The following is a 22,844-nucleotide window of genomic DNA, read 5'->3' as shown; positions in this document are numbered from 1 at the left end:
CAATATTTAGAGTGAATCTGCCCAAATAAAGTATATTTACCATTAATCTTAAGAAATTAATGAAGTTTCTTTTGTCACATTGTGAACTATTTAAAGCCAGAATTGTGTCTATGTACCTTTCTTTCTAAAACCTGGACTAAGGCTTACAGAAAAACTCAAGCTGAATTACATTTTCATTTTTACCTGTTTCTCCCAAAGTACTGATTTTCTTCATATAGTAGAAATAATTTTAGGTGTCACACACATTACATTCAAACATACATGATACTCTCCCGGAGGCCTCTTTTTTTTTTTTTTAAGATGGACTCTCGCTCTGCCGCCCAGGCTAGAGTGCAGTGGCGCGATCTCGGCTCACTGTAACCTCCACCTCCTGGGTTCAAGTGATTCTCCTGCCTCCGCCTCCTGAGTAGCTGGGATTACAGGCATTCACCACCATGCCCAGCTAATTTTCTTATTTTTAGAAGAGACAGGGTTTCACCATGTTGGTCAGGCTGGTCTCGAACTCCTGACCTCATGATCCAACCGCCTCAGCCTCCCAAAATGCTGGGATTACAGACGTGAGCCATTGCACCTGGCCGAGACCTCTATTATTAACATGTGAGAATGGGTAGCCAGAATTCTTTCTTAATGAAAAAGTTACGAAGTACAATCAGAACCACATTAGTTTTCTGTTTAAATTCACCTCATTCTACCATTGTTTGAATTTTCTTCTCTATTTCTGCCTCTACTCAGGAACTGAATGCTTAACTTACAGCCTTCAGCAGCTCCCTTTTCAAACCACAGCTAGCTTTCTGGAGTACAGCTTTGCTCACATTATCACTCTTGCTTGACAACTTACACTGAATCTCTATCACCCAAAGGCCCTCCTTGATCACCTACCTTTCTGAATTTATTCCCACCAGGCCAAATAATTCCCTGCTCTACAAACACAGCTTATTCTTCCCACTCTTTGTACATGTATGCTATTCCTCAGGCCTGATATGGCTTTCCCCTTTGTCTTCCCATGCCTACAGTATGCCCAACTTTCAAAATCCAGACCTGAAAGTCAGCTCATCACTAACATGTTCCCAGCTGCTCCAGTGAAAAGGCGGCTCATTCCCTTCACACACCCAATACAGTATGTTATCTGTCCTCAGACTGGGTTTCTCTTGTATGTTACGGTTGTGTCTTATTTCCCCTGTGAGAGGAGAAAGAAGATCCATGAGGACAAGACTTGTGTCTAGTTTGCCCTGGTATACAGATGCACTCAAATGATGGATGAATTAATTTTTCTATAGGAAAAAAAAAAAACCACCCAAAAGATATGTCTTTACTGGACAGTTAAGACAAAGCAGATGTTGGAGAAAATTTGTAAGTCTACCTTTTTTTCCCCCTCTAAGTTAATCCACATAGAATTTTCTTTTTTTTTTTTTTTTGGACATTAGCATTCAAAATAACATTTTATAGTTTAATACTATGCCATTGCCTTGTTTAATTCCCATGATATCCTGACATAAATATTCTCATGATTCACATTTTATAAATTAGGAAATAGCTTTAGAGAAGGCAACCTGCCACCGGAGGAAGAGACAGAACTAGAGTCTTTTGACTCTAAACTCAAGTTCTTTCTACTAAATCACAATAAAGTAACATTTTACTTAAAAACACAAAACTAAAAGTAAATTCAAGTTTTCTCTTTCCTAATTTCTCATTCTAACTAACTTCCCTCAAAGGCATTGTTAAAAATGCTTCAAAGATCTTGAATTGAAGGCCAAACTCAATAAAAAGAAATGGCCTAAAGGCTCAAAAACCCAATCCTCTTTGTGCCTCCCTTTCTAGGTATGGACAACCTGGGGAAATCCCATCTCTCCAGGTCAATCCTCCTAATTGGAAATTGGGAGTAACAACAGACATATTAACCTCACATTACTGTGATTCACAAAAGGGGACAACTGTGAGAGGTAAGTATGAGAATAAAGGAGAGCAGGCAGACATACAAAAAGACTGTCTCCATCTACCCAATCCCCAAACCTGTTAGTCATTTAATACTTAATGAACAGATTTTTTTTTTGAGACAGAGTTTTTGCTCTTGTCACCCAGGCTGGAGTGCAGTGGTGCGATCTCAGCTCACTGCAACCTCCACCTCCCGGGTTCAAGCAATTCTCCTGCCTCAGCCTCCCGAGTAACTGGGACTACAGGCGCCCGCCACCACGCCCAGCTAATTTTTGTATTTTTAGTAGAGATGGGGTTTCACCATATTGGCCAGGCTGGTCTCGAACTCCTGGTCTCAGGTGATCCGCCTGCCTTGGCCTCCGATAGTGCTGGGATTACAGGCATGAGCCTGCCGAACCCAGCCGAACAGATAGATTTTATAGGGTTCAAAATGTTATACCCGGTCATACAGATAGGTTTTATAGGGTTCAAAATGTTAATCCTCCAATAAGATTAGTTGTTTCGCAAAGCTAAACTAAAAAACTTTGTCCAAGATTATCTTTGGGATTCTTTTCAGGTCCAAATTTTTAAGATTTCATGAAAGCATTAATAAAGAACCCCAAATGCAGTATATCCAGAACCAAATGTGTTATCTACAGCACAGTATTTCCTCTTCTACCCTCTTCCACTCTGTCTCTGGTTAACAGTACCATCTTTATCGGGGTCCCAAACTGACACACCTGGTCATCATTTTAAAACACTGTTCTCTCCTTCCTGGCCTGCCCATTACATCTTACTGACAAAGAGAAAAGAGGTTGAGTTCTAAGATCTCGGTACAAAAGCCACTAATGCCACTATCTAGCTGTGGGTCCTTGCACCACTACAGTGACCTTCCGTAAGTGCCAATCTCATTTCTAAAACAAGGATAATACCACCAACCTTGTAGGGTTGTTATAAAGATGATTGGTTATGTATATGCCAGATTAAGACCAGGCACACAGAAGGTGACCAATAAATAGATCACTATTCCTGCCTCAGAATGGCTTTAATTTCTATGTGAGGACAAAGGTAGAAAGCTAGAACACTGCCATGGCAGGTATAGCCAGCACTAAATGAAAGCTGGTCACCTCCTCTTCATTCTGCTCCTCTCCTCTACTTTGTCAGTTCAGGCCTCATCTTTCTCACCGGTATTATCACAACAGTGTCCTGAATTGATCTTCGTGCATGTAACTTGCATGCTCCCCACACTTGTCCTAAAGCACAAACTTGATCATATCAATCCTTTATTTAGCATCCTTCGATGACTCTTCACCACCTCCATGATAAAATGCATACTCATCAGCACCAGGCCCTTCCCAACCTTATCTCTTGGGATGCCCTACTCCTGACCCCCACCACATAAATTCTCATGTCCAAGCCACATCATAGTGTATTTGTTATTTCCCGATTGCTCCATGCTCTCATGCTTCCAAACCTATCTAGAATGTTCTATCACTGATGAGCCCTCTCCATTCTTAAAAACATAGCTGAAACATCACCTTCTCTTCAAAGCTTTCTCTGACCCTAGAATTTTCTTTGGTATTCCGAAGGCCTTTCTTCATACTACATTTGCAAGCCGTATCCTAATTTTGCTGGCCTTGTTTCTGGCAGCTCTAGCCCAACTGTGACATCAGGCAAGGGACAGGATTTATCTATCATTTTCGTATTATTCCCAGTGCCTAACACAGTTTGTAAAAAATACATTTTATTGAAAATATTTTTGTGATAAGTTTAATATTGTTTGCATTAATATCAACAATCTGAAAGACTAAAAAACAAAACTGTCACTATAAAGTATTTCTAGAAACTATTGAGATTTTTTTTAATCCTATTAATTCCAAACATAAAAGAGATTTTTAAATGCTGTGATAAAACTCATACAAATGCACATATTGGAAGGTACGTCAGGCCAAATTATCATTAAAAAATGAAATCTCAGTATTATAAAACCTGAAGAAAATTTCATCCATAAGGAAGGTATGACTTTTGACTATGTTCTCACGTTCAATAGATTAAAAAATAAAACCCAGCAAAAGTAGTCTTTTAGATAATGGTAAAATACTTATTTTGGGGTGTTCTTTTTGAAAAGGCATGTTTCATCTTGGCTGAGAACAAAAGCAGTGGGATTATCTTACGGGTTATGCATATAATTTTCTTTTTTTTTGGATTTAAAAAATTATTTCCTATTTTCAAATGATGTAAACCTTTTACAAAAATATAACAGTTGGGCAACTTTGCCTCCACCAACTATCACAAAAATTAACTTTGTAGTTTATATAATCCATAACTATTACCTACAAAAATCTATAAATACTGAATAATAGAGAAATCAAAAATATCACTTTAGGTAATACACCCATTTAAAATTGAATCCATTTCCATGGAGAAAGGGAAAAATACACAGTAGCATTTGGTATAAAAGGAAGAGCACTAATTCAGCTCTTTTTCAAAAATGTTAGAACATGTGATTTGTGTTTTTTTAACTTCCAAATATAACTCACTGTATTTAGCACCTTCTGTACTTTCCAGTATATTAGATAATTGCATACCAAGTTAAAAACAAAATAAAGGAAAACATTTCTGCCACCCACCATTTTCATTAAAAAAATGGAAGTATTACACAAACACACAGAGCACCTCGTAAAGGTTGGTATGACTAGCCCCCCAGAAAACTGTTTTTTATAAATTTTAAAAATTTGAGGATTTAGGGGACATGGGAGAAGAGGAAATGAGAATTATGTGATTATTGGTTTTAACACAAAACGTGAGCTAGTAATTTTCAAATTCAGTTCTAGAGAACCATGGAGGTGTCTCAAAGGTTGCAGATCCTGAACCCCACATCAATTAGAGAAGCTCCATATTTTTTGTCCATTTATAGACTGAACTACCAAATATCTCATTTGCACAAAAATCTCCATAACTTTTAAAAGTCTGAAAAATCACTGAGAAGGATTAGCCGATGACAACCGTGGATAATATTGATATTAGCACCTAATAAATAAAAATACAAACAGAAATGTTTTATATGGAAAAATGTTTTACAAAGTGGTAAAAACATTAAGAAACAGGCAAGACTAGTATTTGTAGTTACTTTATCAATAAGTTTATTCTGCTTCTCATCAGTTTTATCAGGCTACAGTTTGTAAAGGGAAGGGACATGTAAGTTAAGCTTTTTCAACTTGCTTTTGGAAGAAAGACAGTAGATGATTTCAGCAGCGAACTGGCTGTGAACCCAAAGCAAAGATTTTTGGCAGGGTATGACCAAGCTGAGAGGCGACATTAGTGGGTATGTTTGTTTAGATAAAGGGGAGGTGGCCCATATAATGTTGGGGTAGGGTACATAGCTTTTCTACATTGGAGAATCTGCGTAAGAAATGATATCTATTCCCAAGAACACTCCTGATTCTTAACATCTTACTCTCTCCTATGCTTCTACTTTCACACTAATTAAGGCCATCAAAAATAAGAAATAGTACTTAACTACAGTAATTTATGAAAAGTCATTTTCTAAGTAAATCAGACTATTTAGAACTCAGCCATTCTATATGCTTTGTTTTCCATGATGAAAAAACTACAGAACTAAAAGCTTCCTTGCCAGTGACCTGATCCACAATACCAGGAGGAAGCTGTGACGGACTCATTTCTTCCATTATCTCTCTTTCCTCAGCCCCTAGTATGAGTGGTTGAGATTGTGACTGAGAAAAGAATAAAGTACCAAAATCATCTAACAAGAATCCTATTTTTTTCCCACACTAAAATGCTTGTGTAGCTTATGAAATGATGGTCGATTTTCCTATTTGCCAAACTTTCTATAATGTGGAACATTGTTTCTTAAAGCTTATTACTTTACAATAGAGAATGTAATTGCGTCTCTCCACATTGATTCATTAATTTGAAAAGATCAAGATAAAAAAAAAAAAAAGGCTGTGCACGGTGGCTCACGCCTGTAATCCCAGCACTTGGAGAGGCCAAGGTGGGCAGATCACTTGAGGTCATAAGTTTGAAACCAGCCTGGCCAATATGGTGAAACGCCATCTCTATTAAAAATACAAAAATTAGCTGGGCATGGTGGTGAGTGCCTGCAATCCCGGCTACTTAGGAGGTTAAGGAGGGAGAATCACTTGAACCCGGGAGGCAGAGGTTGCAGTGAGCCAAGATCGCGCCACTGCACTCCAGCCTAGGCAACAGAGCTAGGCTCTTGTCCCAAAAAAAACAAAACAAACAAACAAAAATCAGAAAAAAAAAAAAAACCAAAAACTACATTAACTGGCATTTGCATTTTGAAATCAAACCATATGACTACTCATTGATAGAAACAATCCTTTCCATTTGGCTAAAAACTAAAAATCAAAAGTCAATGACAATAATAATAATGTTAACTACTTTTAAAAAAGGAACATTTAGTTCTTAACATAAGTTCCTAATATCAGTAACATTTAGTTCCTAATATCAATGGATACTCTTTTGAAAGTTCAGAAATAAAAACAATGCTAGTTTGTTCTGAAACATGGGAAATTCAAATGTCATACATCTACTCTCCAAACTTTGGTACCTTAATTATTTATCATGTAACTGACCCATCCAACAAGATATTAAGAATCACAATTCTAGTTTTTTCTCTATGGTAAAACTACGGTAAATGAAAAGCAATTCTATGCCTATGATAGTATGCCAATAAAATACTGACACCTGCAAGAGAAGTACAGAGACTCAGAGAAATGACCTACATACAAGACCGTACAGACTTTCCTATGCTATTTTCTGGACTTAGAGACAAACCAGGCCAAGTTCTAGTGGTTTATTTTCTCAAACTAGACACAATATGCAAACTATGTATAAGTTATGTATTGATATTAATTTCCTTAAAAGAAGATCTGATACAAAACATCTAAAGCCATAACAACTTTAAGTTTTTGCAAGATCTCAAAATGTCTTCTTGCTCTGAAACTAGTATTTGACAGACTAACACATGAGCTAGATGCTTGAATCCTTTTTAGTATATGGCAACATATAAATTTTTAATGTATTTATAACAGATTTTGATATTCTATACTTTCAACAAAGTATCAAATTTTCATCTGACTGCAACTCCTTCCTCTTAAAATATATATTGATTACAGTACATTTATATCATTAAAATCATTACTAAATATACAATATAGGCAAGAGTAATCATATTTGTGTTTTTATACGTAACAATTATTTTCTGATTATAAAATCTATCTCTTCAAAGAAATAACCACACACTGGTACATTTTTCTATTTTTTTAAACCAAGACAAAACTAAGCTTATCCTTGACATATATATAGTTTTTAAAAACTGGGATTTTTTAAAAAAGTGATTTCTACATATCTTTCTAACCAATATGCATTATCAGAGGAGATGCAATTCATGACTTGTACCACCTGAGGGCACTCCTAAAATCTTTAAAAAACCAAGAATCACATTTTTACCTACTAGGAAAAAGACCTAGTCCTACTTCAAGTTCATGGTTTGAAAAACAACTTTCAGAAAACATGTGTTTCTTTACACAAAGATAATAAATAAGCATAATTCCTATCCACTGCATAGTCTCTGGGCTTCATGTACTCTCAACAAAAGTGTTTCTAAAGCAGGATGAAACACATCTAAATACTTCAAATAAAAAGGTTACAAATTAAAGAGAACTAAACAACTCACAGGACTGTCTTTCTAGATTATACATTTATCATCAGTAAAAAGTTGATATTTCTATAGAAAATAAAAATTCAAGAACTACTTCAAATATATACAAGATCTAAAAGTTAACAAAAAGATTTGCTCTTTAACATATACATGGCACTTCAGATCAAGAATACAAGTAAACCTTCAGTTTTGCTTTGTCTCTGGAAAAAGAAAGAAAATACAAGTAAACCATGGGCACCTTACCTGTTTCCTGTGAATTTAACACTTCTAAGGCATGCATCATGGCACTTGCGAAGACATTGGCATCCTCTTTGCTGCCAAAGTTGAGACCATACACCTGTCTAGCATCTCGCCACTGGTGGAAGGTCTGTGTAGCTTGATTGTACTTCAATCCTTTAGGAATGGCACAATTTATCACGACCTAAAAAATAGTAAGTCTTTATAAAGTCAAACCAATAATTGCAAAGTCAAGGATGTCAACAAATGCTGACTATATATTCATTCAAATGTGTTCCTAATAGACCTTGACAAAAATGGTTTAAACAATTATCTAGGGTAAAATCTACAGAAATATCAGTCTAATAGAAGTTAAGCTTTTTGCTGATTACAAAGGTCTGCCATAAAACAGTAAATCAGCAAAACAAAACAAAACAAAATCTATTTTCCTCATTAAATATATTTTAACTTGTTTGCTGAAGTTTTACAAATACAAAAAAGTATACACAACATACAAGTGTATCTGTGAATGTTCTCATGAAGTCAGTACCCCAATTAAGAAATCAAACAGCAACACCAGAAGCCCATCTTAATTCCTCCCACCTCCCAAAAGGTACTAGCCACACTTCTAACATCATAAATTACTACATTTATATGAAATCCAAAACCAACGTATCAATCTGAGGAGGGTCTTGAGTATCTATAGGGGTCTTAAGTATCTTTCATTAGATTTATTTTCTATTATTAATCAAGTTTTGTAGGTTTTTAGATTTTATAAAAATGGAGTTATACAACATGTATTATAACGTATCTGCTCTCTTATCCTCAAAATTGTTTGTAAGAGCCATCCACTTGTTGCATGCAGCTGTGGTTTGTTCATTTTCATTGCTGTATGGGTAGTCCTTTGTATAAATCATGCTTATTTAAGCATTCTCCCATTAATGAACATTGAGATTATTTGCAGTTTAGATTATTAAAAATTGTGATGTTATGAACTTTCTACTGCATGTCTTTTGGTACAAACAAGCATTCATTTTTGTTGGGCATATACCCAGGAGCGGAAATATCACAGGACATGTGTATGTTCAGCTTTAGTAGAAAATTCCAAGTAGCTTTCCAAATTGGTTCTAGTAATTTACACTTCCACAAGAGTATACAAGAGCTTGTGCTACTTCCACATAACTATGCAACATTACAACTGGTACTATCAGTCTTTATTTTAGCAATTCTGGTGGGTATGAATGCTTTATCACTGCAGTTTTAGTTTGCATTTCCCTGATTTTTATTAGCTATCTAGATGTCTCTTTTTGTGAATATCTGCTTGAATTAAGTCTCTTGCCCATTTTTCTCCCGAGTTGTCAATTTTTTTTCTTCTTTGATTTCTAAGCCCTTTATATATTCTAGATATGATATCATTGTTGGTTATCTATGTTGCATATATCTTATGCTATTCTATGAATCACCTTTTCACTCTTAACGGTTTCTTGATGGATTTAAGTTCTTCACTTTGATTCTGTTCAAATTAGCAATCTTTTTCTTTATAGTTACTGCTTTAGTGCTGTTTAAGAAATGTTTCTCAATCACAAGATCATGAAAATATTGTCCTATATTATCTTGCAAAAGCTTTATTATTTTACTTTTCACATTTCTATCCCCAATCCAGCTGGAATTGGTCTGTGCCTATGGTGTGAGGTAGGGATCAAGTTTGCTATTTGTTTCAATATGGCTGTAAAAATGATCCAGCACTATCAATGTGCTACAGGTTTGCCTGCAGCACATAAATTAAGTGTCTATGTGGCTCTATTTTCTCCTACAGATCAATATGCCTTTTTGCCAACTCTACAATGTCTTAATTGTTGTAGCTTTATACGAAATCTAGATGACCATTAGAGTGTGTCTTCCTGTTTCATTCTTCAAAATTGCTTTGGCTCTTCTTAGTCCTTTGTGTGTAGCTAGTTTTACATTCTGATTATCAGTTTCTATCAAAGAAATTTTGGGGACGTTGAGGTTGCATGAAAGCTAACATATCAATCTGAGGAGGTTCTTAAGTATCTTTATGGGGGTCTTGAGTATCCTTCATTAGATTTATTATTTTCTATTATTAATTGAGTTCTAAGTATTAGAATCTTCTATTATTCCTAATAATTTACATTAAGGTTTTTTCCTCTAAATACACAACCATGTAATCTGCAACTGACAGCTTTATTTCTTCCTTTCCAATCCATGCACGATGTATTTATCTTCATACACCTACTAGAAATCACACTACAATGCTGAAAAAAAGTGTTCATAACAAGTATCTTTATTTCCTGATTTTAGAAGGAAAGCTTTCTCAATTAAACCGTTAAAAGTATGATCTTTCACACCAGGCGAGGTGGATCACGCCTGTAATTCCAGCATTTTGGGAGGCCGAGGCAGGTGGATCACTTGACGTCAAGAATTCAAGACCGGCCTGGCCAACATGGTGAAACTCCAGTCTCTACTAAAAATACAAAAATTAGCCAGGCGTGGTGGCATGTGCCTGTAATCCCAGCTACTTGGGAGGCTGAGGCAGAAGAATCACTTGAACCTGGGAAGAAGAGGTTGTAGTGAGCTGAGAGTCTGCCACTGCACTCCAATCTGGGCAACAGAGTGACACTCTGTCTCAAAAAATAAATACATACATAAATAAATGACCTTTCATGTAATAATCTTATTGACACCTTTTATCTGGGGAGAAACCCTCCTATTACTTGACAGCTAAGGGTTTCCATCATGATTGAATACTGCATTTTATCGAGTGCTCCCCAACATACCTTGAGGTGACTGGCTCTTCTGTTTTTTATGCAGTTAATTACACTGATTATTTTCTAGTATTCAACCAACCAACCTTACATTCCTAGGATAAACAACATTGGTCCCCACATATCAATTTTTATAAATCTCTAGATTTGTTTGATAGTCCTCTGTTTGAAATTTTTATATCTACTTTTATGAATGAGATTAACCTCACTATTGTATTCATGTATTCATTGTATTAATGCCAGGTTTTGACAGCAAAGTAATGCTGGACTTAAAATGAACTGGCACTGTAGAGTTGGCAAAAAGATAGGCATCCTGTTTGTGTATTCTCTGGAAAAAAGTATGTAATACTGGTGTTCTTTAGTTGTTAAAGGTTTGGTTGAAAAGGACACCACCAGTAGAGCCAGCTAAACGAAGTTTTTCTTCCTTTTACTTCTTTTCATCATAGTCTTAATTTCTTTAAAGTGTTTTCCTAAGAATTTCTACATCTACATTTTCAAAATTACTAAAATAAAGTTGCTCAAAATACCCCCCTTAATCACTTAAATGTCTCTAAGATTCATAGTGATGTCGCTTCTTTCTTCATAATGGCTATTTAAACCATTCTCTTTTTTTTTTCCAAGAGCTGTCCCTCACAAGGACTTTAGAGACAAACCTCTCCTTAGTGTGTTTCCTTTCTATTGCATTAATTTTGGCTCTTATCTTTATTGTTACGCTCTTTCTATTAATATGTTATATGGCTTTAATGGTCTATTCTTTAATTTCTTGAGATGCATCCTGAGTCTGGCTGAAAAGTCAACAATACTTATTTTCCAAGATAACATTTCAGCCTCTAAATTTCACTTTAATCAGAAGTTTAGTAGCATTCTACTGGTGTTAATATGTGGCATGTTCATCATTATTTAGCTCAACTAATTTTTCTTATTTCGTTGTGATTTCTTCTCTGACTCATGGACTATTCAGAAAGGTATTTCTTAACACCTACACCTATGGGATTCTCTATTATCTTACTTCCAGATTAATTCTGCAGTGACCACACACTTTGTATGATTTTAATCCTTTGAAATTTGTTGACACTTTCTTTAGGGCCAAGCATACATACAATTTTGAAATTGTGACATGTACATTTGAAAGGTATGTGGTATATATGCCAATTAGGGTAGGGAAGTAATTGTATTGTTCAAACCTTCTATATATTCTTACAGGCCTTTTTTTCTGACTGCCTGTTCCATCAGTTACTAACAGAGGTAAGTTAAAGTCTCCTGCTGTGATTCGTACATTTGTAACCAGAACAAGAGAAACTTTGACACCTCTGGTTCCAAAATGGCAGCGCAGAAGCAAGCTATGGCAAAAATCGCAATTACTTTTGCATCAACCTAACAGTTCTCTACTCTCCCCGCTCCCTCCAACAAAACAAAATCAAGTACACAGCACCAAAATTATCACCAGCAATATCCCACAACTTAAATAGGAGTAGGACACAGTTCCTGGAGACACAAAGAAATAAAAAAGCTCTCAGCAGACAGTAAGATAATCAGACCTCCATATCCACAATGGCCCTCCACACAGCCTGCTGGCACCAAGCATGCAGAAATCTTCCCCCAACTCACGCCTTCTACACTGGAAAAAGTGAGATCAAGATAAACAACAAACTTTTCCACCATCTTGGGTTCATGGCAAAAGATCCATCTGTCATCTCAAACCATGGGAAGCACTGGGAGTTCCAGAAGGGAGAAATATCCCTAAGAACAGCCAGAGACAAAGTGGGGAAGCAGGACTAGCCCAGAAAGTCTGCTCTGTAACCTGGCCAAAGGAGACACTGAGTCCAAGTGGCTGTTCAGCAGCACCATGCTGTTGGAGGTTTGTTCCACAGGTCTCCTGGGCATGAACCCCTAGCCAGCCTTCCCACACTACCAGGACATCCCCATTGGGACCTCCTCAATTTGAGATGGGTAGCACTCTGATTGTTTACTAGAACCTAGGCAAATCTGAACTTTTTTTTTTTTTTTTTTTTTTTTTTTTTTGAGATAGGAGCTACCCCAAGGCTGGAGGTAGCTCATGCCTGTAATTCCAGCACTTTGGCAGGCCAAGGCAGGTGGATCACTTGAGGTCAGGAGTTCAAGACCAGCTTAGCCAACATGGCAAAACCCTGTCTCTACTAAAAATATAAAAATTAGCCAGGCGTGGTGGCACACGCCTGTAATCCAGCTACTTGGGAGATTGAGGCAGGAGAATCACTTGAAACGGGGAGGCAAAGGTTGCAGTGAGCTGAGATCAAGCCATTGCACTGCAGCCTGGGTGACAGAGTGAGACTCTGACTCAAAAAAAAAAAAAAAAAAAAGATTAAAACATTATGCACATTTTACTATAACGTAAGGCTGGAGTGAAGTGGCTATTCACAGGCACAATCATAGGACATGACAGTCTTGAACTCCTGGTCCTAGGCAGTTCTCCTGCCTCAGCCTCCCGAATAGCTGGGACTATAGGCACAAGCCACTGTGCCCACCCTCCTGATGTGGTTTTTATAAATATTGGGGTAAGGGTGTCACGATTGTTTAGGAGATACTAGAAACCCAAAGCTACTAAAATTTAACATTATCAGAAAATTGGAAGACCCTTTTAAGGCAAATCAATATCCCTGCTTGGCAAATAGCTTAAAATGGCAGACAAGAGAAAAGATGTGTTACATCGACTTTTTCAATTGTTCACAACAGAATGTTAGAAAAAGTTGTGGAAAATATTACTAGGATCAAAATTATATAAACTACTGTTTCATTTTCCCAATATAAAAATTTTAAATCTGGGGCCAGGCGTGGTGGCTTACGCCTGTAATTCCAGCACTTTGGGAGGCCAAGGTGGGCAGATCACGATGTCAAGAGATTGAGACCATCCTGGCCAATATAGTGAAACCCTGTCTCTACTAAATATACAAAAATTAGCTGGGCTTGGTGGCACGTGCCTGTAATCCCTGCTACTCGGGAGGCTGAGGCAGAAGAATAGCTTGAGGAGGTTGCAGTGAGCACAGATCACACTCCAGCCTGGCGACAGAGCAAGACTCTGTCTCAAAAACAGAAACAAAAAAAAATTTTTTTAATCTGAATTAATTCTTTCACTCATCTAACCATTGAGGATAGACAGTACTACAAATAATCTTTAAAAGTATTAAAATTAAGTATTTTCAGGCTGGGCGCAAGGGCTTACACCTGTAACCCCAGCACTCTGGGAGGCGGAGGCGAGTGGATCGTGAGGTCAGGAGATCAAAACCAACCTGGCCAACATGGTGAAACCCTGTCTCTGCTAAAAATATAAAAATTAGCCAGGCGTGGTGGCACATTCCTGTAATCCCAGCTGCTCGGGAGGCTGAGGCAGGAGAATCGCTTGAATCAGGAAGGTGGAGGTTGCAATGAGCTGAGATGGCGCCACTGCACTCCAGCCTGGCGACAGAGTGAGATTCCGTCTCAAAAAAAAAATTAAATAAGTAAGTATTTTCACTTAATAACTACTTATTGGCTGTCCACTGAGCATACTGTCAGGTTTGGACTACATCATAATCCTAAATTCTGTGCTTCAGATCCAGTGAGCTTGAGTCTAGCCTGGAGGTGATATTCCATCTTACACATGCCTATCCATTTTTAGCCTGACCATAACAGAGTAAACACTGCAGTAAACACCCACACTTCCTTGTGACCTGGCTCAACATCTTATCCTGTCTATGAGGTCATCCATGACCCTTTCTCCTATCTTCTCAACAAACTGATGATGCTTTTATGCCCTCACTGTGCTCTATTCTATACTTATCACAACTGAAACATTTAACTGGGGTTCTTTGCTTATGTGCTTAACATCCCCATCCTGCCTCAGCCTCCTGAGTAGCTGGGATTACAGGCGCGCGCCACCACGCTTGGCTAATTTTTGTATTTTTAGTAGAGACAGGGTTTCACCATGTTGGTCAGGCTCTTCTCAAACTACTGACCTCGTGATCCGCTCGCCTTGGCCTCCCAAAGTGCTGGGATTATAGGCATAAGCCACTGCACCCAGACAACATCCCCATTCTTTACTGCATCTTTCATTCAAGGTCAGGAACGATATTCTAATATAAAACCCAAGCATAGTACCCATAAGCACTTAATAAATGTTAGGTTGGAAAATGAAGTATTTTAATATGCTTATATAATATATTTATATAATTGTACATATTCAATTTTACAAGTAAATAGTGGGTGGTTTTAACAGCTCTTACTATAGAAAGTTTAGATGTTTAGTAAATTATAACAACATGTGCCCACTTACAACAGACTGATAACCATTAAGATATGTAAGAATGATGGCCAGCCACAGTGGCTCATGCCTATAATCCCAGCTACTCGGGAGACTGAGGCAGAAGGATCACTTGATCCCAGGAGGTCAAGGCTGCAGTGAGCTATGGTCAAACCACTGCACTCCAGCCTTGGCAACAGAACAAGACTCTGTCTCAAAAGAGGCCGGGCACGGTGGCTCACGCCTGTAATTCCAGCACTTTGGGAGCCCAAGGCGAGTGAATCACAAGGTCAGGAGATCAAGACCATCCTGGCTAACACAGTGAAACCCCATCTCTACTAAAAATACACACAAAATTAGCTGGGTGTGGTGGTGGGCACCTGTAGTCCCAGCTACTCAGGAGGCTGAGGCAGGACAATGGTGTGAACCCGGGAGGTGGAACTTGCAGTGAGCCGAGATTGCGCCACTGCACTCCGTCTGGGTGACTGGGCAAGACTCCGTCTCAAAAAAAAAAAAAAAAGAAATGCAAGAATGGAAGAAAGAAAACCAATTATTTATCAGATTTATTCTTAGGGATGGTGTTTTTTTAAGTATCATTATATTAATAAAATTATATTTTCTAATTATTTACTACTTATACAAAAATGCGAGTGTTTTTTATATACTGATCATGTAACCAGCAACCTCACTGAACAATCTTGTTGGTTCTAATAGTTTATCTGCAGATACTCCTGGGAGATTTTTATGCAGACAATTACATCATTGGTGAGTAACCAGCTGTTTCTTTCTTATCAATTCTTACAGCTTCTATTTCTTAAACTTTGTATGGCTAGGTTATCTAGTACCTCATCTTTAACACTAAATGAAAACGGTTAGAGCTGAAATGCTCAATTTATTCACAAGTTTAATGGAAAGGCTCTCGACACTGTACGATCCTGTAAGATACCTGATGTATGCTTCTATTATCCACCCATATCAGCTTAAGAACATTAATTTTATGCCTAATGTGATGAGAACTGTTATGTATTGATTCAAATTTTATCAAATGCTTTTTCCAGAACCTCTTGCTTTTGTAGGTTTTCTCCTGGGAAATAACATTAGTAAGTTATCTAATGTTAACCATCCTTATATTACTGAGGCAAACAGCGATAAGCCCTATTTGATCAAGAAGTGGTTTTGTTTTTTTACTCATTACTACATTTGGTCTGCTAATATCTTATTGAGGACTATTATATCTAGGTATACATTCATAACTGAAGACTGGCTCCTCTCCCAAACTTGTTCTATGTTTTGGATATCAAAATTATACAAGCCTTATAAAATATCATTCTCTACAATGGTTACATAAAACAGAAAACACAGTGACATTTTAGATCTCATTTGTAAATGCTCTGTACTCTCCTGCAGCTTTTTAAAATTTGGGGGGCAGATTATTTACTATTGATTTATTTCATGATTGTAGGTCTATCATGTTTTCCTACTCTTCAGTTTTAGAAAGTTACATTTTTCTACAAAATGGCCCATTTATTGGCATAAAGTTTTTCATAATATTTTATTTCCTTAGGTAACTATAGTGGTATTCTTTATTTCATTCCTAAAATTGGTTATTTGTACTGTTCCTTTTTTTCGTTTGATTCTGCAAGTTGTTTTTTTTTTTGTTTTTTTTTTTTTGACATGGTCTTGTTCTGTCTCCCAGGTTGGAGTGCAGTGGCATAATCACACTCACTACAGTCTCCACCTTCCAGGCTTAAGTGATTCTTCCACGTCAGCCTCTCAAGTAGCTGGGACTACAGGCACACACATTGCACCTGGCTAGTTGTTTGGGTTTTTTGTTTGTTTGTTTTTTGATTTTGTTTTTTCTTTGAGATGGAGTTTCACTCTTGTTGCCCAGGCTGGAGTGCAATGGCACAATCTCAGCTCATTGCAACCTCTGCCTCCCAGGTACACGTGATTCTCCTATCTCAGCCTCCCAAGTAGCTCAAATTACAGGCATGTGCCACCACACCCAGCTAATTTTTTTTTTTCTAGTAGAGACAGGGTTTCACCATGTTAGTCAGGCTGGTTGCAAACTCCTGACCTCAGTTGATCCACCCGCCTTGGTCTCCTGAAGTGCTGGGATTACAGACATGCACCACCGCGCCTGGCCTGTTTAGGTTTTAAAAAATAGTTTTGTAGAGACAGAGTCTCATTATGTTGACCAGGCTGGTCCTGAACTCTTGGGCAGGCAATCTTCCTGCCTTGGCCTCTCAAACAGCTGGGATTATAGGTGTGAGCCACCATGCCAGCTAGTTTGTCTTTTCAATGAAGCAGCTTTTGTATTAACAAATACTATTTATTTTTATTTAATTAATATCTTTCTAATATTTTCTTCTGCTTTCTTTGGGTTAAGCTCATCGTTTTTTAGTTTCCCTTTTTTTCCTACTACATACAATTAAGACTTGCGCATCTAAGGACACAATTAGATGTCCTACAGGTTTCTATATGTAATATCACTCAGGCCTCAGTGTTTTCTTATTTTCTAATATTCATAATAATTTCCTCTTAATGTCACAATTTAGCACAGTTTTAATTTTGTAATGTTTTAAGAAACATTCTACTTGCCAATATCTAAGAGTCATAAGATAGTTTACTTCTCCTAGAAATAAAAATTTTAGTATTTCATATGCAAATTTCCTAGCTTAATCTTCTTTCCAGGCCGGGCGCAGTGGCTCACGCCTGTAATTCCAGCACTTTGGGAGGCTGAGGCAGGCGGATCACCTGAGGCTGGGAGTTCGAGACGAGCCTGACCAACATAGAGAAATCCCATCTCTACTAAAAATACAAAATTAGCCAGGCGTGGTGGTACATGCCTGTAATCCCAGCTATTCAGGAGGCTGAGGCAGGAGACTCGCTTGAACCCGGGAGATGGAGGTTGCAGTGAGCCAAGATCACGCCGTTGTACCCCAGCCTGGGCAACAACAGCAAAACTCCGTCTCAGAAAAAAAAAAAAAAAATTTCTTTCTGATTATCTTCAAATATTCTTTTTCGTTTTTGTAAATATAGGATTATTCATCAGTACTTTCCAAATAACCAATTCACTAAATTTACCAAAAATGTAGTTACTTTACAGCTATTAGTTTGCAATGTTGTATTAAGAAGGTTCAACAATTTCTACAAAATCTTAATTGTCCAGTTTTCTTTTTCCCTCCCATAATTAACATCTTGGGGCATATTTGATTTATCTCTGGCCTAAGTCGCTGCTGGAACAAAGACAAAGATGAGAGAGTGCTCAGCAGAACCTGACTACAAATGGGACAGAGGGGGCTCTTGGTAAAAAGCCTGAGAGACCAGAAAAAGGCTGTGCAACACAACAAGGAAACTGGAGCCCAGAGGAAAAGGCAGGAAGACTAAGGAGGGGAAAGAAGAGAGTAAGAGGGTGGGGCACAAGGGAGAGATAGGGAGAAGGCAGCCAGAGAGGGCAGAAAGAGGGGCAGGCCGAAACCGTTTGTATAAATGGATAAATGTGGTAAATTCAGTGAATTGCTCTTTCTACAGACTGACTCAGAACTGTGAAAGTTCATCTCCACGCCAGCACTGCATTTGTTTTTACCACATGCCCCAACAGTTTCAGTGCTCTACAACCAGTGTTTTCCTAATTTCTTGGCTGAAGTTGCTTAAGTGAAGGAGTTTCTCATTTCTCGGGGAAGCTTCTAAGTCAGCTAAGAAAGCAACAAACTCCTTTGCTTCCCTGTGCTGATAGGAGGATTTCTCTTAGCCCTCTTTCTATGGGGTGTAGTCCCTCTAAGACTGCCAGTTTTTTGTTTGTTTATTTGTTTGTTTGTTTTTGCCAAAATACCAGTTTCACAGCCCAAACTCTCATAGGCCCACAGTCCCTATATGCATACATGACAAATCTTACCAATCCATAATCACCATCCTAAAACCCAAGGCTAATGCAGCATCTGTTTACACCATGCTACCACGCAATGTAGGGGAAACCTAGGAACCTACCTTTCTTTATAAGAGCTCAGCTGGGCAATGAAGAAGAAAATTTGTTACATTCTTTCTGCATGTGCAGCAGGATGATTTTTAAAGTCAGTTGATTCCAACTTCTTTGGTAAATATTTTTTCCCAAAGTATTTTGTAAATCTACTCTTTACAAAAGTTCTTACTATTAGTATATAGTTAATGCTAGTAAGACCTTATCTGCCTTTTCCTCTATCTACTGCTCTTGATCTGTTAAGGCCCAAGAAATCAAGTAATCAGATAATCCAGCTACTTTCTAGGAAATCCGAAGCAAGGAATTAGTAAAAGCTTAGCTCTCGCCCCAGACATGAACTGCAAAAGTCGAACTATTCCAGCAACCTCAATACCTACTATTTTTCTATCGTATGTGAATTTAACAGTATTTTCTGAAACTATTTATACTTTCAACTCCCTCCTCTAACCCCATACCCCAAACTTTGCAGGAAACGAATTCCATAAACATACATACAATCTGCCACTTAAGTAGAGTTTTGTTTCTGTTTGTCCTTATTTTGCTTTAGATTTCAAAAACTAACTAATTGAAGGCCAGAAAATCTAATGAAAATTCATCATAAAAGAACTTATATTTCTACTTTTGTACAATTTTTTCTAAATCGTTGTTTAAGTTCAGGCTTCATAAAAGGTAGAAAGGGTGGAGAGACAATTTTATATTCAGTTTTTCCCAGAGAGACTATTTTGCTTAGAGTTTTAAAACTACTTTATTTTACGGAATATACCAAGTCCTTTTGTAATACTAAATCATTTTTAACAAGAATTGTAGTAAAGCCTTACCTGATGGTCCTGAATCTTCCTGCCCACCACTCTGAATGTGTTGTTGCCTGTATGGTGATAGATATGAACTCTGCTGAACCCAGTTGAGCCACCAGCTGGCACCCACTTCTTATTGGCATCATCATAAACCATCACAGCAGCTCTTGCCTGACAGATACTCTGTTCGCTGTAAAAATAAAATAAAATATTCAAACTTACAATATTAAATACGCTAAGTGTTCCACATAGCCACATAAACCTAGAAGTCAGTCAACAATCCGTGCTGTTACTGGGTGCTGGAAACAACAATGGACCAGACAGAGGCTTCCTACCTTTATGCGTAGAGTCTAATGGTGAAGACAAACCAAAAAAAAATAAAGTATGATTAAAAGACCAAAAGGAGAGCAGGATCCATGAAGAACACTTAGATAAGCAACACAACAAATGGTTTCTTCTAAATTTGAGTATCTAATTCATTCACTAAACTGAATACAACTATTATGTTGGTTCAAAAATAATTGCACTTTTTGCTATTTTAATGGTAAAAACTGCAATTACTTTTGCACCAACCTAATACAAGTGTAAATTAATCACCTGCTTAATTGCATACATGTTTAGTATATTGATGACCTGTCTGTGATAACACCTTCTTTACTAAGAAAATTATTTTTATTCCGGGCTTGCTTTAAAGTCTGTAACAAAAAGTCTGATAATCAACCATCTGCCCCTTGAGACATAGAGTGGCCGTTAACAACCAATGGATGGCAGTGTAACTAAATTCCTCATTCCCCTTGGGCAAGATAACATCCTATGCTTCCAATTTCTTCATTTAAAAATGAAAATGTAAAATGAGATAATTTCTAAAGACTCCACTATATTTTAAATTCTAGCCTCCACGGATAAATATTAAAGGGGAAAAGGCCAATTCTTAAACATTAGCTTCATCTATCTCAATTATTTGTTGCCAAGTGAGACTGAGATACACAAATAAATAAAACAGAGATGCCGGGCATGGTGGCTCAATGCCTGTAATCCCAGCACTTTGGGAAGTCAAGGTGGGAGAATAACCTGAGGCCAGGAGTTCAAAACCAGCCTGGGCAATATATCAAGACCCCATATCTATATTTAAAATAAAATATAAAGATAATCTCAATTTGATCTTAAGCAATGGGTTCATCTTTCAAATATTCTAGGGTATTAGAATAGGTACATCAACTCTATGCTATTAACCCAATTAAAATAACTCAACCTCAATACAGACAAACCTTCTGATAACTCCTGATGACTTAACAGTCGTTAATGGAAATCCTCTGAAGCAGCTCATGCAACCATATCCTTCACAAAAGCACTGCTTATTCTACCAATTTTATCTCAAAAATTTTAAACAATAAATCATGTGGGTTCTTTCCTAAAAATTCTCAGAAACAGAAAGTCTTCCTCACACTCTCCCCTCTTACTCGTGCATCTGCCCCACCTCTTAACCCATCCAAGAGAGATAATGAAATGCAACTTTGCAGGAGATAGCGTTTTATTCTTGTCCTTGGTGACAGAAGATCACTGAAGGCCTAAAGAGGTCACAGCGCTGAGTAATAAAATTGCTTCAGAACAACAGAGTTATAATTATTTGTAATTTTCCATTAGAAAAATGTTTACAAAAACTAACTTGTAACAGTATTTGTGCAGCAAACCCACGGTAATGTCTAAATTTTTATGCTGCACTGACATTTTTGGTAAAATACTTATGGGAATAAAAACAAGCCAATGACTAAAACTCGAATTATTTTTAAAAGATGGATTAAAGGGCATTTGTCAGTAGCAGTTGAAAAATCTCTCCCATCATTCACAACAGAAATATTTTTTATGTGATGACATTTACATAATCCTATGGAAAGATTACATGAAACAAGCTAAGGCAAAGTGCCTCTTATACCTTATAATTCAAGCAACAAATTTACTGCTAAATGTAAATAACAATTCAATAAACAAATCTAGAATAATACAGGATAGTATTTTCCAGTTTTTCAAATAATATTTTTGCAGTTACATTGTTTCCAAGATTCCCAAGATTCCCAAGAAATAATGTCTTGGGGTGTGGGGGCTGGGGAGGGACAGCATTAGGAGAAATACCTAATGTAAATGATGAGCTGATGGGTGCAGCAAACCAACATGGCACATGTATACTTATGTAACAAACCTGCACGTTGTGCACATGTACCCTAGAACTTAAAGTTTAATAATAAAAAAAAGTAAAATAAAATAATGTCTCTTTAAGAAGTGTCATTAAGATCACATAAGCTAAAGGAATACCTCGTTTTGTAAATAGGTCACTTCATGCTTCAAAAAACATTTTTAAGTATAAGAAATCTAAAACAAGAAAAGTTAGCTTTAATGGCCCAAAGTTTTCCTCTACTTTTTTTCTCCAAATGAACCTATCCAAGTAGCAAAGAAAAGTCAAAACTGCAAAAAAGTAATTTGTTTTCTGATGAAGATGAAAAGAAGTCTTCAAAATGAAATGTTAAACATTTCCAATTCTGAACAAAGCTGAGAATAAGAGAAGAAAAAATAAGCTATGGGTAAGAGCCGAGGTGTTACTGGAGAGGTAGTAATAGCCATGTGGGTATGTGGCACACTGTGAAGGGATTGGCTAAACCCAAATAACTGTGTAGTCCTAGAAGATATCAGGCACTGGCGGGGCACAGTGGCTCACACCTGTAATCCCAGCACTCTGGGAGGCCAAGGCAGGTGGATCATCTGAGTTCAGGAATTTGAGACCAGCCTGGCCAAGATGGGGAAACCCCGTCTCTACTAAAAATACAAAAATTAGCTGGGTGTGGTGGCAGGCACCTGTAATCCCAGTTACTTGGGAGGCTGAAGCAGGAGAATCATGATCACACCACTGCACTCTAGCCTGGGCAACAGAGCAAGCCTCCATTTCAAAAAAAAAGACATTAGGCACTCAGAGAAGCCACATCAAGGCCCAGCCAGGAAGAGATGGCACTGCCTGCTGGGGTTTAGTGACAAATGCAACTCAGTCCTCTTATTCCTTTCCACAACATCTGAGGACCTCTTCTCACTAGAGACATCCTGTCGTGTAATAAAAATACAGCTGACCATTGAACAACATGGGAACTGCACAGGTCCACTTATACACAGACTTTTTTTTCCAGTGTGTTTTTCAGTATTTTTTCCAGTGTTACAC

General features: G+C 37.4%; 1 protein-coding gene across 23 annotated transcripts in view; it reads right to left on the bottom strand.

Annotated features, from left to right (window-relative positions):
- The window catches only part of ENAH (ENAH actin regulator), a 154,849-nt gene that overhangs the window by 52,809 nt on the left and 79,196 nt on the right, over window positions 1-22,844 (bottom strand). For all 23 annotated transcript variants that reach the window (XM_031655326.1, XM_031655340.1, XM_031655305.1 and 20 more), the window contains 2 exons: window positions 19,667-19,832; window positions 7,859-8,036 (listed from right to left, as the gene is read on the bottom strand). In XM_031655326.1, coding sequence (XP_031511186.1) covers window positions 7,859-8,036; window positions 19,667-19,832 — 344 coding nt within the window. The remainder of the gene's footprint in view (window positions 1-7,858; window positions 8,037-19,666; window positions 19,833-22,844) is intronic.

Source organism: Papio anubis, chromosome 1, assembly GCF_008728515.1.
Source record: "Papio anubis isolate 15944 chromosome 1, Panubis1.0, whole genome shotgun sequence".
Classification (NCBI taxonomy): Eukaryota; Metazoa; Chordata; class Mammalia; order Primates; family Cercopithecidae; genus Papio; species Papio anubis.
This window is presented reverse-complemented; position numbering and strand designations above follow the sequence as displayed.